Here is a 17,563-nt window from a genome sequence, read left to right as displayed (position 1 = left end):
ACTCTATCAGTGTCGTGCTGCAACACTGAAAAACTGTTAAAGATAATAAAATAAGCATTTTTGGTACTACATACAAAGAGGGTAGATTGACACAAGGATTTGTGTTTTTTTTCCAAGCTGTATACTTTCACGAAGATAATTTCAGAAATTACCCCTTTTAAAAATCATCTTTGGAACTTGCTACACTTTTTGTTGTTATTTTTCTGTGCAGAACCGTGTGGAAAGTGAGTTCAGGCCATATTTGAGCTATTGTGCTATACCTTCATACTTTTCAACTGTTTGTCTGTATTGTGGAGAAAAATACCTCCCAGACTTCTGTGTGGTCGTAATTTGGGTCAGTTTTGCACACAATGGACCCTGTGCTCTAAAAACTCCTTACTTCTGAAAGTAGTGAAGTCTGTAAAACTGACTGAACAGTGCATGTTTAAATTCATTTACTTACACAGCTTTGATATGCTCAATGGAGTGTGATGGTTTGTGTAAAGTAGGTTTTTGTTGGAGGGAGTTTTGAGCTGCTTTTAGAAATAGCAACTGGAAGTTATTTAAAGCATACTTGCACATTTTTTTTTTCAGCTGCAGGTATGTAGAAACATTTGTACAAGAATTTTTTTTTTATTTTGTAGGGTTGATCCATATGGGTTTGAAAGGCCAGAAGACTTTGATTATGCATCCTATGAAGCTTTCTTTTCCAGATATCTAGTGGTACTCACTAGAAGAGCAATAAAATGGTCCAAGCTCCTAAAGGGGAATAACAGTATACAGAAGAGTTTAAAAGGTGAGCTGTACGCCTGTTTGTAGGTAAAAGTGCATTATGCTGGAACCAATATATATTGTATTAAATTGGTTTGTGTTTTAGAATGTTAAATACTATTTTTGTCTTCAAATGAAAAACAGTAGTATAAACAGTAATAATACATAAGCAAGTATGCTGTTGTTAGGGGGATCATTGATTTGATTTAAAGCTTACGAAGGAGTAATCCTTCTTTGGCATATGCTATAATAACTTACTACATCCATAATACAGAGATTACGGCCACTGGCACTTCAAGATGCCGTTTTACAGCTGTTTGTTGTATTGTAGTCTGCTCTGTGCTCTCTTTAAAAAGATATGAGATTATGTAGAAGACACTGTATTGAACCCCAGGGCTCTCAGTTGCTCACTCTTTGACAGTTTTTTAGATTGTTGAGATTTTCTAGCTCTTCTTATCCTCATTTTGTAAAGTGATATTCACCTCACAGCTAAAAAGGTGTGTACTAAGAACTGATGCTGTATGCCTGATGAAGAAAGTAAAATCAGTGCAGGAGCTGATGAAACATTGAATAAAATGCTGATGGAACTGTTAATGGTCACTTCAAAAAGCCAGAAAACCTCTAGTAATGTTTTATCTTGCAAGAGAGATGTGGAGAAATAAATGGAAGGAGTCAGAAGGTAGCAGGGAATCCTGTGAAACTGAAGGGTGGGGGGTTTTCCTCCCACTCTTTCTCTGGGTTATTTTTTCATATAAGCATCTAAATTTTCCTCTTTGCTCTTAATAATGCTATTCATCTTGCTTTCTTTTGGGAGTCTTTTGGAGTGGGGCAGAGTTCTTTGTAAGTATGTTAAAGTGAGTAAAACTAAGCAAAAGTTAATCAGGCACTGACTGTAACAGCTGAATATTTAGAGCTGTGCTTCAGGTGCAGATGTTGACTGCTGATTCTGGTGGTTTTGTTGTTTTGGGGTCGTTTTTTTTCTTGGCACCAAGAATGAGGTGGTAACTAGTGAGACATTTTAAGTATAACAGTGTATTTAGTGTATGTATGTCCATTTTAAGGCTGAGGAATCCCAGAAAATGTAGGTTTGAGCTATTGCGGCTAGATCATATGCTGCTAACCAGCAAGTAGCTACTTCTACTCTCTGTCTTCCAAATGTAAAGAAGCTTTTGTTTAGGGTGTCAAGTTTGAATATAGCAATAACTGTGCGGTATTTTGAATTGGTGAGGATTTTGAGATTCTGCAGAACTTAGTCTTCTAGTTGTTGTGGAAAAATAATCTCAGGTTTTGATTCATCTCCTTCTTCTCTAAAAACGCGTGAACTGTGACAGTGGCAGCTTTTAGCAATTTCTGTGAGTTTGTTACATTTCTCTTCCCTTGTGTTCCCTGTTCCAGCATTATGGACACAGAATGCTATTGTGATACAAACAGTGTGAATGCCCTTGGTCTTATTTCAGAGCCAAAACTGACCAAATCTCTCAACTTATCCACCAGGCTTCAGTACCGGTGGTCATGCTGCCCCACTAGCCACGTAATGGCAGTAACCATTAATGTGGCTTTAATCATCTCCAACACGCTACTACTGATAGTGCAAAATGGGATACCACAAATCCACTGAATGGACACAGGCAATGGCTCTTGACTGTAGCAAGCCCTTGTGGGCTGGTACATCATCTCTGATGTTACTAACTTTTGCTAAAGATACTTGAATTTGTAGACTGTGCATTCTCATGCATATATGTAATATGTAGCTCTAAGGAGAGTGACTGGAATAAATAATGTTGAGGAAATGTAGTTTTGAGTGTACATTCTACATTGTTAACAATAAGCCTCCCACATTATCCTCAACTGGTACCTCGGAAGAGGAAGGGAACTGGTTAACCTGTACAATTACTGATTTTTCAAATATCTCCCTTCTTGTATCAGTATGAAGATTGAAGTCTGTGGCATGTGCACTTAGAATTATGTAAGCAGTTTTTTAGGCATGTGCTTTATCCTGCAGTGATTTCCTTGCAGGCCGGCAGAGAGCAGAAGGTCTGCCTTGTAATACACTGCATTTCCCTCCTTCAGGATCTGATTTCATTGCTCTGAAGCTTTGTTCAGGAGCTGCTGGTTCTGATTAACTTCCCCTCTGCTGCAGGTTGGCCATAAGCTAGAATTAAGAAGAATATTTGATTTGCCATTTTCCCCCGCCCCAAACGCAGTAGCTGTATCTGTGAATCCATATCTTTATTTGGAGTTCTACTGGGGCCTTTTCAAAATGCGTCCTGCTGTGAGTAGATGTGAGAGAAGCATTGTACGTGTGGTATCTCAGTAGCTCCACACCCATTTGTCTTTACACATAGAGAAGCTCATAATTCCTGTCTGGGTGAACAGGAAGAAGTGATGACTTGTGTTAATTTTCCAGTCTGGAAATGTGGCGTGTTCACATGCTGCTGTGTCTGCCTCCAATCCGGGGTGATATGTATGTATATAATTCTGTTCTACTGTAAAGAAAAATAATTAGACTACATTCTAACAACTGTAATTAAGCAGTGTATCCTGTTGTTCTGGATTACAGCCTTCCGGCAGGGCGGACCTTGGGAATATTGACTGACAGTTCCTTTTGCGCATTCTCCAGTCTCTTCCTTTTTGTTATTTTCTGGTATTTTGTTTCCCCCTCTACCCTTGTTATCTTAACTGTTTCCTCTGCACATGTGAATATTCAGTCAGTGTTTGGTCACTTGCCTCCTCTCTCTCTCTCTTTTTCTCTCTCTCTGACTACTGATATCCTCTTAATTTTTGCTTTTCTCCATTCAGCTGCTACCTTTATGGGACCAAAAGACAGCGTTCTGCTCTGTCTTGTTTACAGGTGGGCAACTGTCTGACATAATTGCCCAAAGTAGCTTAATTCTGGCTAAAAGCATGCTATGTAAAAGAATTTGGCTGTAAGTGGATTCATCAAAACTGACCAGTAGCAGAAGGTGCTTTCTAGTCTTTGAGACTGATAAAATACAGTGAAAGTGATGGTACTAAACAGTGATGATAGCAGGAGCACTTCTGTTCCAGCTCAGGGCTTCCAGCCCATCTTAGTCAGTTTTCATGTTTTACTGTAACTTGAACATTTACAGCACAGATCTGCTTTGTATCTGTGGTATATTCGTAAAATAAAACTTTCAATTCCTTGTTTTATGCTGTTTTCAGCTCTTTTGTAGAATTTTTCCTCTAGGGTCCAAGTTAGTTTCCTGAGCATTCAACAGTAATTGTTAGTAACTGAAAAGTGAGATGCTTCTCAAAATCACACTCTTCGAATAGTTTGGACGAGATCATTTTAGTTTTTAAATGGGCTTTTCCTACATAAACTTTGTTTCTCTCTACACCATAGACTATGCTAATGGGGGGAAAAGGTAAATACAACTTCACCTAGAAGGAAAAACCTCCAAAATTTTCATGTTCTACCATTAAACAAGGACAGGCAGGTTTAAAGTGATTTACTTATTTTTAAATCTTGTTACTGTAAGTAGTGCACAGTATTGGAAAATGTTATTTTCTGCATATTTTTCTCTTGAAGTTACTTGGGGCATTTATCACCAGTTCTAGAATACTACCATAACATGTAGGGTAGTAACAAGAAAACATACTAATTGTAGCAAGAAAAACATATTAATAAAGCGTGACTCTAAACCTGCAGAAACTGGCACTGTGTGTCAGAGGTCATGGAATTATTAAGACTGCTTTTGTTTGCTTAAAAATGGACGTTTCATATTTTGTTAATGAACACAGGCAAAAATTTCACATAAAGATACTTCTTTATAACACGTTTTAAAGCTTAGACTGAGTTCTGTACTCTGTGGTTGTTATCCTGGGAGTGATTCTGCGTGTGGATGCTCAGGGCTTGGTGGTATTCAGCAGTGCTACTTTAGAGATCAAGGCCTTGGTTTAGAATTGGGAGTCAGATGTGTGACTGGAGACACATGCACAATCCGGCTTCATCTGTGAAAGCTTCTTACATGTTACAGTGGGAGGATATTCTGTGGTGTGGACTGTTGTTGTGGGCCTTTTACCTCCTGAGGGTAATGTGGAAGAGGGCCTACAGAAAACAAAATAAATGCATATTTGTATAAGACAATACAATTTTATGTATAGAATATGACATATATAAATAATATAAGTATATATAAAACATACTAAATTGCAACTGTCCTTGTTTTCAAAACTACTTCACTGCTACTGTATGCCAGTTTGCAGATCCTGGCAAGTATGATAACAGTGTGAGGAAGAAAAGCACCATGTAAAGGGCTTTTCCATTCCTCAGGGAGTCAGGGAGCAGGGGTAGGTAGTCACCTGGGGTGATACAAGCCTCTGGCTGTCTATCACCATGAGAACGAGGACACTGAGGAATAATGAGTGTATGCTGTGCTGCAGGGCTGCTTTCCCCTTGTGCCAGTGTCAAAGGCTTGTCCCTGCTTCTCTTGCATTTAACATGTATTGTTGGATGTGGATGGTGGCTATGCTTTCAGAATTGACAGTTTTTCCATAAAAAAGTATCATTGGAATTATGTGTTAGAATATGATAATCCAGTAATTTAGCCAGTAAATTTGCTTCTAGAGACACTTGCAGGCTCATCCGAACGTTTCTTCTTGTTGACCTAAATGGGACTGGTTCCTCGTACTCATTCCTGCATTTGCTATGTCCATCTATAGGATTTCTTGAGCATTAGAGTTCAAAATCTTGTAAAAAAGATGAAGTGGGGATTATTAAATAACCATGGGAACAAGTAAATTATTTCCAGTCTGTCTAAAAGAAGGTTGTAGTTAAAGTTACTTTGCAGCTAGAACAGTAGAGACTGTAACCCATAGTATAAATCCTCATTGAAAAGCTAAACATAAACTGTACCCTGACGACCAGGTGTTTATTGCAAATGTTGAGGGTAGGAGTGTTTCTTTGAGAGAAAGTACCAGACTTTAGGTGGGTGAAATGCCCATTAGAGATGCACAGATCTCTCTGTGGACACTGGGTAAGCAGCTTTGGCTCCTAAAGGATAGGCAGCTCCAGGTAGGTGCAATGTATTTAGAAAGTGGCTGGCTGAGTTGTTGTAAAACCTTGTTTCACTCTGTTACAGATCATTGTGACTGGATAAAACCAGATTAGGTAATGGTGGGGGGGGAGGGAATAAAAATACCCACTCTCATTTGAGTGGTATGGAGTTTAGGGAGGAGAAATTGATACTCTAATTGATACAGTCTCATTCATTTGGTAAGAAATGTCTGTTTCCTTTGTCATTTTCGGCTCCCTGGAAAAAGCAGAAGGATCTCAAACATTTGACTGTCTTTTTGGGTCAGAAGGGGTAATGCTGATTTAAGATTATGAACCAATGAGCAGCATTGGCTCCTTATTAATATTTTTCATACCATTCCTAGGAGGAAGCTGCTTTGGCTGTCATTAGCCTGATGCTTCTTCCTGCAATCTTGCATCCTAGTTATTTACACTGAATCATCTGCTTAAACCCCACTGCCAAAGCACACCCTGATGATGAATATGATGCAGGAGATAAGAGCTACTTTAGATTTGAAAAGACTTCCCCAGTTATTCTAGGAAAAAATCATCTGCTGCTTACTCACACCTCCAGTTCTTCCAGAAGCTCATTTAGACAGTAGCCACAGATTTCATATTTATCAGTTTCTGCTGTGTTTTCAGTGGTTACGTGCTAAGCTGAAATCCTAGGGTGATGTTAAAATAGCCATTTATGCTAGAGCATAACCAAGCAAATGGAAAGGGCTATCATGTCGGAGGCCATTGGTAACATAGGGAAAGAAAAAGTCAGTGCTCATCTGAATGAAAAAAAAGACAAAGATCAAGGGGCAACTTTACTGTTCATATCTCTATCTGGAAAGGTGGGAAGAGGAAAGGATTCAAAATCCTAATGGGGGAATAGAGGAGGGAGGAAAGCCTCAGTCTAGAGATCTGTGTGGGGAGTCCGAGTGGCAAGAACTTAGGAGTGAGTCTAAAATATACTATGTAGCCGAGAAGGAACTGCTTATCCTAAATGGTAGCATAGGAGAGAAAGCATAATAATGTCTAGTCAAGAGTTTTCTTGTGAAGTCTCAACTTTCTGTTGTTCATTTCCAAAAGAAAAAAACAGCTGGATTTTTTTTTATGTATTTAAAAACCCACCCAACCAAAAAAACCCAACAAAAAACCCCCAAACAACAAACCACCAAACTTCTTGTTTTGCAGTGAAGAGATATATCAGGAAAGGCATCCCCAATGAACACCGTGCATTGATCTGGATGATTGTGAGTGGGGCCCAAGCCAACATGGAACAAAACCCTGGATATTACCACAGGCTGCTTGAAGGAGAGAAGAATGACAAGCTGGTTGAAGCAATCAAAACAGGTTATTGTTTTGATACACTGTTTATCTGTGTTTATCTGTCCTATGTCCTTAAATGTCAGAGATTGACTTATGTAATGGAAAACTTAGCTTCTGTAGTAGTGGTTTAAGAGCTGAATTAACATGTAAATTAGATTAGCCATAAACTCTTTAACAGCACAGATCTTTCCAGGTTCATCGTGTGATCAAAAGCATTAAGGAAGATTAAAAATTATTTGGGAAGGAACAGAGAACAAGCTAGAAAACATTATTATGTTTCTCCTAAGTGATAACTTTGTACCATGAGACCTGCCTTTGGGTCTGTTTCTCCTTACTTCTTTCCCAATAGGACACTGGAAGAGCAGCAGGGATGGTTGAAGATGTGATACAGTGTCTGTATGAGGCAGGTGAAGTATGCTAGGATTTCAGCTCAAGGAAAAAGGCTGCTGAGAAAAAGCTGCTGATAGACCTATATAAATTATAGATGGTGTAGAGAGTGTGAATGGAGAGCAATTGTTGTTTGTTTCTTGTAACATGAGAACCAAGGACACTGAATGAAATTTGCCATGCTGCAGGTTTAGAAGAGCGTATTACTGAATTGTGGCACTTGTTAGTGGAGGGTGGTGCTGAGGCCAGAAGCATGAACTAGTTTAAAAAGGAATTTGACAAACTGAGGGGTGGGGAAATCCACTTGATGCATGAAATCCTGAACACTAAATGTAAATCCCTGAAAGAACTGAAGTAAAGGAGGAGAAATACCCCTCCTCTACTAATCCAGTTTCATATGTGCTGTCTGCAAACATTGATTGGTGGCCAAAATTGGTGACAGGGTATTAGGGCAACCAGACCTCAGACTGGCCCACTGGGTGTTTAAAAGAGGCAGTAGGGGAGGACAAGCAAGTAGAAGTTTGATGTAACTGATGTTTGTCCTGAAACTTCTCAACCTGCTGCAGCAGAGTTTTTTGCAGAGAAGCTGATGTTGGGGGAATTGCCCAATTAATGAGTTGAGAGGTTGGGCTGTGCTCCGGACAAGCACAATGATGAGGTTGTTTTGTTAGAATAGCCGGTGCAGTTGTCGTCTTTTTCCACTTGAAAAAGTCAGGTAGTTAAAGCTGGGGCTTTATGGATTTTTATTCAAGTTGCATAACCATCAGAACACTTTTTGGTTTATGCTGAGTTTCTCCTCCGCCTCTCCCTGCAACAGCAGCAGCAGCAGCACTGTGGGCTTTTGGGACTACACGCCTTACTAAGGCATTTTGGAGCATAAACTTTCATGTTCCTATGAATATGAGGACTAGCCAGAAATCTTCAGGCTCATATCCTGCTCAGAACTACAAACAGTAGAGCTCTAACTATGAATACTCCCTCTATTCATAGAGGGAGCTACTAAGATGACTTTCCAAAGCCAGCCTGGAGAAGAATCAAACTGTATTCAGTTGGGGTATAAATGCTACAAGAGGGATTTGCAAACAGTTTCTTTTCCAATACTAGACAATGGCACGAAGGATCATATCATGACAGTAGGTGGCTTTTCACACAGGTTATACTGTGAAATAAAAATATTTCAGGGGGAATAATGGAAGAAGATAAAGATCTATTTGTGAATTATGGAGGAAATAAAGTTTTCGAAGAGCTACTACATTGATTGGAAAACTGCAGAAAGAAAACTAACAAGGAGCAAATGAGGGAATGGGTAAAGAAAAATGGGTTGGAGGATTTTATTGGAGGGGAAAAAAAAAAAAAAAAGGTCCTCAGACTCTAGGGTGATAGATTTCTCTTCAGAAAGGAAGAAATGATGCAAATGTATGACGGATGGAAAGAGCAAAGTACTTAAGGTGAATGGAAACTTTGTGTTTAATAAACTCAATGCACCTGTTGACTGTATTTTATAGTGCGCTTTAGCTGAGGACTGTTTCAGTGTGAATTGTTGTCTGACATTCAGTTTTTCTGCCTGTGTTGTTTTCCCATCACTGTAGTTGTTTTTAACAGTAAACTAAAGTAAAACATGGAATCTTGCTGCTGTTCACTTCTCATGTCTGCAGTTTCCAAAATTTTCAGGCAATTGTGTTGTATTTAGTCCTAACAGTCTAGCTGTAAAGTTATCACCCAGGACAATGCTGCAGTTTAAAAACAAGAGAACCACCACCATGCTTTCTTTTTCTTCAGGGGGAGGGGCAGGAGGACAAGGCCAACCAAAGACTTTATTTCAAATTCAATTTAAAACTTGTGTAAGAACCAATGTGTCCTGTTTCTTTTACATGCCTAGAAGCTCCAAACAATTTTTGTGTATGCTTGGAACTTATTTTCAATATGGGAATGTTTTTAATGGGATATAATCAGGTTAAAAAGTGCAGGTAGACTGTGTAGAGAAATGGTCTAATCTTTAAAGAAAAATCTGATTAGTAATAGCAGCAAAAGTGTTTCAGCTAAATAAATCTAAACTGTCCTTTCACCAATCTTTTTAACTTGCTGATCCTTAACTGATGGGCTTTATTGCTGATTTTATTTTATCTATTTGCTCTTTGAACATAGTTTTTGGGGGGGGGGGGGGGGTGTTGTTTTTTTTTTTAAGTGAAATGTAGAAGACAGCAGGCTTCTTACTCTAAATATAACAAAATAAGAGCTTAAAGAATGCAGGTCTCTAAATTTTGATGGAAATTTTCATGGCTTAGTTTATGTACACATTTAGAAGGGCATGCATTCCTACTGAGCTTTGTTGTTCATGCCCTATTATAGTAAAGTTTAGTAGGATAAATTATGTCGGCAGGATACAAATGTGGCTGTCCTCCTAACGCAAAGGCTACGTGCTGGTTACAGAAAGGCTGGGGTGTAAGCTGACGTAGCTTCCTTGCAGTAAGCCCCCCTTAGGCTGGACTGTTGAATTTCAGAGTAAGTATGTCTGTGTCTGCAAGTCCTCTTGCATGCACATGCAGCTAATATCCACACTTCCACTCTCGCGTTTCATGAGGAGGAGTTGTAGGTGCCACGAAAGCCAGGGTCTGATATTTATCAGTCAGTCCCCTGAGCCGGCACCGCACTGCATGACTGCTGGTGCAAGGATCTGACTGTGTGGATTGGATAGTAGTTGCAGGATCTTAGTTTAGTTTGACGGGTTCAGAAAGGTAATTTGAAAAATAGCCATTGCCACTTCACTGGAGACAGTGAATATTTTACTGTCAAAGCACTAATAAGCTTCTCTGAATGGGGTTAAACTATTAGTGAAGGTTGGGAATTTTCATGTGAGTTTAGGGCATTTAACTGTGCAAGAGCAAGGGGAACAGCTGTGTCAGCTCTTCTGGCTCTCTGTAGGAGAAGCCATATCAGTTCATATCTGAATGGCTACCTCACCTGGTGTTCTGTCTACCAGAACAGCTAAAGGAGGAACTGGAGGAGTAAAGTGTGTAGTGATACTTCCTCAGAATGCTTTTTCTAGTCGCCAGTTATCTGTGGTTTGGGGAGTTCCCGAGTCATATGCTGCATGTTTGTAGTTAGTCACACTGGATGGGGAAAAAATTCACAAAAAAAATCTGGTTGCTCCTTTTTCATGTCATTTACCTTGCTCACGATTTTGCAGATTTGTGCTGTCTTGCTCATAAGCATCTCTGTCCAAACTAAGGAGCTCTAATCCACCTTGTTTTATACTATGTGTGGTAGCCATTTCATACCTGTGATCTTCCTTGTTGCCATTCTCTTCTGCAATTTCTCCAATTCTGATACCACCTTTTGGAGATGAAGGGGACTGGAATTTATGTGGGTGCTTCTCGGATTTATACAGTGGCATTATTGTTCTTTTGTGGGAAATCCTGACCCTGTTTGCTTTCTTGATTGCTGCAAGCTATTGAACTGTTACTTGGTGCTGGTGGTGGTGTGAGGCTCAGTGTCTCTGATAGCAAACTTGACCTTAACTTAAAAAACAACAACAAAAAAAACCAAAAACCCCAAACCTCCAAAACAATTTCTAGTTCCAGGCATTGCAGGGAAAAGCTTGAAGATGAGTCCTAAATATCCAGTTACAACAATTTTAAAATACCCTTTAAGTATATTATTTTTACAAGTTGTAATTGATGACCTAACCTCGTTATTCTGGAGGTTTGCAGTGGAGTTTTCGAATGCTTGTAGTTGGCAGTCGAGGCAAATTTTTGTTCTGCTCTTTACTAGTTAAAAAAAATAAAATACCTGCCTGGAAGATACTCAGAGCAGAAGCTACTCAAGTTGCAGATGTAGCAGTAGCAAAGAAGTGACTGTAAGTGCAGTATAGGATGTTAGTTATAAAAAATACCTGTGTAATTTACTGGGTGCTGTGTCAGGGTGTGGGAAGCACCTGGATATGAAGGTAAGAACAGAAAGGACAACATGGCAAGATGCAGAAGGTTGACTTGTAGGTGGCTGACTTTTGAAGTACCCTAAATATAAAAAGCACAAGACTGGTACAAAAGCATTAGTTTTCAGGACTGCACATTTAAATCTCTTTGCTCTAGAAATAGCATTGACAATTGTGATTCCAGGTACCAAAACAGGTGTCTGTTTTATAAACTGAGGCTAATGTGGCTTTCTGCCTATGTTTGTATTATTAAATGAGAGGTAGAAATACTGCAGACCTGTGAAGAGCAAGAAACAAGCCAATGGTCTTCTCATGGTTGCTGCACAGGGATAAATCAACAAGAAAGGAAAGCTATTGTTTTTGTTTCACAGCAGTGTAACACTGTCATCTCACAGCACTGAGAGATCATCTAAAAAAAATGCTATTGGGATTTAATCTGAATTTACTGCAAAGGCCTTCTCCCTGGTCCCATGCTCCTACACCTAGTTTGGTTGTAGCCAGCAGATATGCACACAACCACAAGATGGTCATAGTTTTGGGGTTTATCTAGGAATATAAAGTTCTAATGTTCATTTCCCTGCTTGAAAACAATTCTGATATTTTTTTTCCCCAAACTGGACTAGTTTGAGGCTGTGTTCCTTTGGATGCTAATGTCTATCAAGAATGAAGTAGATTAATTGTCGTGGTTTAACCCCAGCTAGCAACTAAGCACCACGCAGCCGCTCACTCACTCCCCCCCATCCAGTGGGATGGGGGAGAAAATCAGGAAAAGAAGTAAAACTCCTGGGTTGAGATAAGAACGATTTAATAGAACAGAAAAGAAGAAACTAATAATGATAATGATAACACTAATAAAATGACAACAGTAGTAATAAAAAGATTGAAATGTACAAATGATGCGCAGGGCAATTGCTCACCACCCGCCGACCGACACCCAGCCAGTCCCTGAGCGGCGAATCCCTGCCCCCCCACTTCCCAGTTCCTAAACTAGATGGGACGTCCCATGGTATGGAATACACTGTTGGCCAGTTTGGGTCAGGTGCCCTGGCTGGGCATGAGAAGCTGAAAAATCCTTGACTCTAGTCTAAACCCTACTGAGCAACAACTGAAAACATCAGTGTTATCAACATTCTTCACATACTGAACTCAAAACACAGCACTGTACCAGCTACTAGGAAGACAGTTAACTATATCCCAGCTGAAACCAGGACAATTAATGCATAGCAGGTCAGAGTGCGGGCTGCGCAGAGCAGCAGAAGGAAGTGTTTGGATGTCTCCTCTGGGACTGATGTACTAAAGTGGGTGTAAACGCTCAAGTCAAGTGAAGAGCTCTTGCCTGCTCCTGCCATTTGCCTCAAGTCGTCTCTGGCAGTTGTCTTGTAGTATGGTAAAACATATCAGTCTGTGTGTGCTCGAGGGTTGACTTCCCTCACCTTGCAGTCAGATAGCTGGAGGAAGAGGGAGAGCATGCAAATGGGGCAGAAAGGGGAGGATGGAGAGGAAGCGAGACCCCCTGCTCTTGGTGTGCTCAACATAATAATCTGGCACAAGGAGCCCTGTGAGACCATGCCCCATATCTTCTATTAAGTGTAAAGACTTCTAGCTCTTGTATCTTCTTTTTGTGCCTGTCACCTCCCCCCAAATTAAAATGCTGTTACTAAATACAAGAAAAGTTTTAAATCCTTCATAAAATTAGGGAAAACTTCCCCCAGACCTTGTGGAAAAAAACATGCTCTGCAATCAGAAAGCAAATTGGAGCTGATTCTCTCAACTGTAGGCCTTCCTCAGGTTGTGAAATTAAAGATGAGTTCAGTTTGAGTAGTCTGTGCTCTGTGTGTGATGGACTTGTACTCCCCCGCACCCTTGTTCTGCATAGCTGAGGGGAAGAGCTGTAACTGAAATGTCAGCATTAATCTTTTCTGTAACATCTAGCATATACTTTAATAAAAAAACAAATTTTGATTATGCAAATACTATGCTGCTCTTGCTACCAAGAAGGAAACAAAACAGATTTATTTACCTTACAACTGGCTGTTGCTCAAGTCCTTTTAAAAATTGTCTTTTTCCTTGTGTTTTTCTTTTCAGTCACATGAAAGGTGAAGTGAAATATTTCCCTGCCCTCCCATTTCTGTAAATGATTTGTTCACTTTAAAAGGAAGAAGTAGTGATTAGTGCGATAACTTTTTAATACTTGTGACTTCCATTACACTACTTGTGATTTTTGGGGAGCTTTCTTCCTTTGGTTGCTTACAGCTCAACTTTGTGTCAAAGCTGTAAGAGACTTCTTTTATGCAGGAAAAGGCTGATAAGAAGTGATAACTCTTAGGACATAGATATCTGTACAGTAGTGCTGTTACTGAATTTTTTTTTAACTTCGACCCAATTTTTGTTGTTGTTAAATATAACCAAAACAACTATTCATATTTTATTAATAAATCTTAGGTTTTGAAAATCTTCAAAGTAACTTTTGAATAGGGTTTTTCTCCCCAACTTAAGCTTCTAAAAATCAGATGCACAAGTCTGGACTAGTGTCTTTGGGTTCCCTCTTTATGAAGTGAAGTAGGCCAAAAAATTAACTTTGCCTGTTTCTTGCCAACAACTAAAGGGAATTTTGGGTGACTAGCTCAAACGTGCATGTCTAATTTTTAGACCTTTGTAATGAGAGACGAGTCCTACTATTCATGTTTAGTGTGGAAGAAATGAATGTTTTGAAATGTCAGTAATTGCATAGTCCTTAACTTGGTTTAGGACTGAGCATGAAGCATCTGGGATGTGCTCTGCTGCTTGGATATCAAAAATCACTGTCCTTCTCGGTGATTTTGCACCAATGAAGAAACAACTTTTCTCATGGTCACATCATGGAGAAACTTCAAAAAACTCTAAGACAGTGATTTTAAGTGGAAGTCACCAGCTGCAGGAACAGGACACTTTTTTTCTTTAAGCTGTTTGGTAGAAGTTCACTGAACAAGTCAATTGAAAGTTCATCTGACTTGTTATGAGAATATGCTTTCCTAGAGGCGCAGTTCATATTATGCCACTTGGCTAGATAAATTTGGTACATGTTGTTTCTGTCAGTCTAAATGTCTGGTTTGCTTTCATTTTAGCCTTTGCAGTCAGACACAGAGTCCAATCTGCAGGAGAGTTTCTTTAGTCCTGCATGAAATTGTTTTCTGTACAGTAATAGGATTAATCTTTCTAGGAATAGATTATCCTTGAACACAGATGGCCTTTTAGCCAAAATGGAGGTAAACCTGTTTCTTAAAATCCATCCACCAAAACTACAGTTTAATGAACCATAGTGAAGTTTCAGTTGTACTTCAGAAGAGCTGTAAAAGTTTGTTTGGAAAGTGAAGGAGGGAATGGCTCTTAATTTTGGTCTTTTTCCCTTTTGTCTAGACATGAACAGAACATTTCCAGATAATGTAAAATTCCGCAAAACTGCTGATCCATGTTTGCAGCATACACTCTACAATGTATTGGTAGCATATGGGCATCATAATAAAGCAGTAGGATATTGTCAGGTATGTAATCACTGTTTTTTAAACAATGCTGCATTTCACCAGTGGTAGTTGTTCTTGGCCATTTGAATGTGTGTTTTTAGAAGCAGATCCACAAACTATTTCTGTTTTTAAAATGGCCCTGGGGGGGAATGAATCACTTCCGGCAAGTTCAAATGTCCTTGTGAGTTTTTCTGTGGCCTTTTTTGTAGGTAGCTTGATCATGTTTGGTTCCATTTGTTAGCTGCAAATAAATGTTTTATCACATATGGTTGTATCAAGATTAGTCACTTTGGAGAGGAAGAGAAAGAGAGCTTGCCTTTCCCTCTTCTTCCCTCCTGCCATCTTTCCCAAAACAGTCCTTGGTATGTGTGAAGCATTAAGAGATCTCAATTTCCTTTGTTTTCACTGTCACATTTTTCAAAATAGAGGAAGACCAGCATTCATGTGACATCACGTAGTTGGGGGGGTGGTAGTGTTTATTTGGTGCCATCTCCCAGTATAGACAGGCAAGTAAGAAATACAAAAATTAAATACAACCTGATCCTGCGTGGATGGCAGCTCAGAAAAGCTCCTGTTGTCGCTGCCAAGTACTGTAAAGTTTCCTGGGGGACACAAAGAAGATAAAAGTTGATTCATGTCAGTCAAGGAAAAAGCAGCCATCTTTAAGGATCATAAAGAAGCAGGAACTGTCATGAGCAAAATATGTTTTCAGTTCGCTTATTAAGTCCTCTCCTCCCCTTCCTCACCAAGGATATGTGTGCTAGCCTATACCTCATGTCAGTTGAGAAAGATTGGAACAGTTGTATTTACTGTACTAAGTTAAAAGAATATGTATTATGTTTATTGAAATCTGGAGAGGAGAAGACTTAGAGGGACTTAAACCTAAACTGAAGTCACGAAAAAAAATTCTTTTTGTGTATCCCAACCAGTTTTAGTACAGAAATTACTTGAAGAATGGGAATAAAAGATTAATGATTTTTATTATTTTCAGTATTATGTATTTATTAAAATATAATTTTAATATTTTGATAATAACAGAAGGGGTAGAATGATGAATACTCTTTTTTATAAGTGTCAGGCTCCTATACAGAGGTAGTTATACCCACAAATATACACAACTCCTAAACCATAGAATCATTTAGGTTGGAAAGGACCTTTAAGATCATAGAGTCCAACCATTAACCCAACACTACCAAGTCCACCACTAAACCATGTCCCTAAGCACCACATCTATATGTCTTTTAAATGCATCCAGAGATGGTGACTCCACCACTTCCCTGGGCAGCCTGTTCCGATGCTTGACAACCCTTTCAGTGAAGAAATTTTTCCTAATATCCAATCTAAACCTCCCCTGGTGCAACTTGAGGCCATTTCCTCCTGGCCTATTGCTTGTTACTTGGGAGAAGAGATTGACCCCCACCTCGCTACAACCTCCTTTCAGGTAGTTGCAGAGAGCAATAAGGTTTTCCTCTCAGCCTCCTTCTCTCCAGCCTAAAGAACCCCAGTTCCCTCAGCTGCTCCTCATAGGACTTTTGCTCTAGACCATGCTAGCTTCTACCTAAAATTTTTTTGTCCAATTGTTACTAAAAAGTTTTGGTACATTAACTGTTTAATGGGCTAATCTTTGCATTTTGACTTGGCATTATGAACACTGGAGATGACAGAAGAAGACTTAAAAAGCCTTATGTGATTTCTTTTCACCTCTGGTCTCTTCACAGGATGAATGTTATCTTTTCTGGCTAAATAATTAGAACATAAACCAAAGGTCAACATCTGCTTTCCAAGGCATGTTGTAAATCAAGCAGAGTTTCAGGAAATCACCTTTTCTGCTAGTGAAGCAGCAGGCTTCATCAAGATAGATATAGTGATACACACTGCATGATAAGAGAGACCCTGTAAACACTAGAAAACTTGGAGTGAAAAATTGAATTCTGCCCCCCCGCCCAAGTGTTTTGCAGAGCTTTTACTGACTGAAGGCTCTTCAGGGGATGTTTCCATAATGCTAGTGCGTTTATTGTACTTACTGGCATTTAAGTCTCCCATCTGGGAGTGTATTAGGCTTTGCATTGTCGTGCTCTGACAGTGGTACAGTGTTGCCTATCCTGGTATAACCAGCAAAATTCAGTGTCCTGTGAACCTAAGCTCCAGAGCAGTTCTTTGTGCGTGCCACATTATACGCCAGTCTCTTGTCACCATAGATGCAATTACTGAACTGTCAGCACGGAAAAAAATAGTTGCCTTCCTAGCTAGAAGGCCAAGCACCAAGTAAGGCCATGCAAGGTCTATCCAAGCCATTTGTGTAACAACTCCTGTAGTGACTCAAAGCTTGAAAATGAAACATTGGAGAAGGTGCAGTGTCCTAATATTTCCATGTTCTGGGAGTGTTGCAAGGCATTCTGAGGTGGGACAGGCGAGTCAAATCTGTCGAATAGAAAAAATGAGATCTCAGTTCAGGGTGGAAGTTGTAGTTTCCAGGGACTGCAAGGGATGTTCTTTTTGGTAGCTGTCATCTGGCTCACAGCCATGATTGGCAGCACTGCAGGATACCTACAGGCAGTGGTGCTGCCTATGGCGATAGACGTGCTGGAGAAGTCTGGCTTGGAGGGAGAGAGAACAGGGAGAAGGCCAAAATAAGGGATG

At 39.7% G+C, this 17,563-nt stretch overlaps 1 protein-coding gene across 1 annotated transcript in view; it reads left to right on the top strand.

Moving 5' to 3' along the window:
• The window catches only part of GRTP1 (growth hormone regulated TBC protein 1), a 39,571-nt gene that overhangs the window by 1,216 nt on the left and 20,792 nt on the right, over positions 1–17,563 (top strand). The window contains exons 2-4 of the mRNA XM_010575642.1: positions 624–775; positions 6,968–7,126; positions 14,820–14,944. Coding sequence (XP_010573944.1) covers positions 624–775; positions 6,968–7,126; positions 14,820–14,944 — 436 coding nt within the window. The remainder of the gene's footprint in view (positions 1–623; positions 776–6,967; positions 7,127–14,819; positions 14,945–17,563) is intronic.

This window comes from Haliaeetus leucocephalus, unplaced genomic scaffold, assembly GCF_000737465.1.
Source record: "Haliaeetus leucocephalus isolate CR32 unplaced genomic scaffold, Haliaeetus_leucocephalus-4.0 Scaffold495, whole genome shotgun sequence".
Taxonomy (NCBI): Eukaryota; Metazoa; Chordata; class Aves; order Accipitriformes; family Accipitridae; genus Haliaeetus; species Haliaeetus leucocephalus.
The sequence above is the reverse complement of the archived record's forward strand: the minus strand, read 5'-3'. Positions and strand labels throughout refer to the sequence as shown.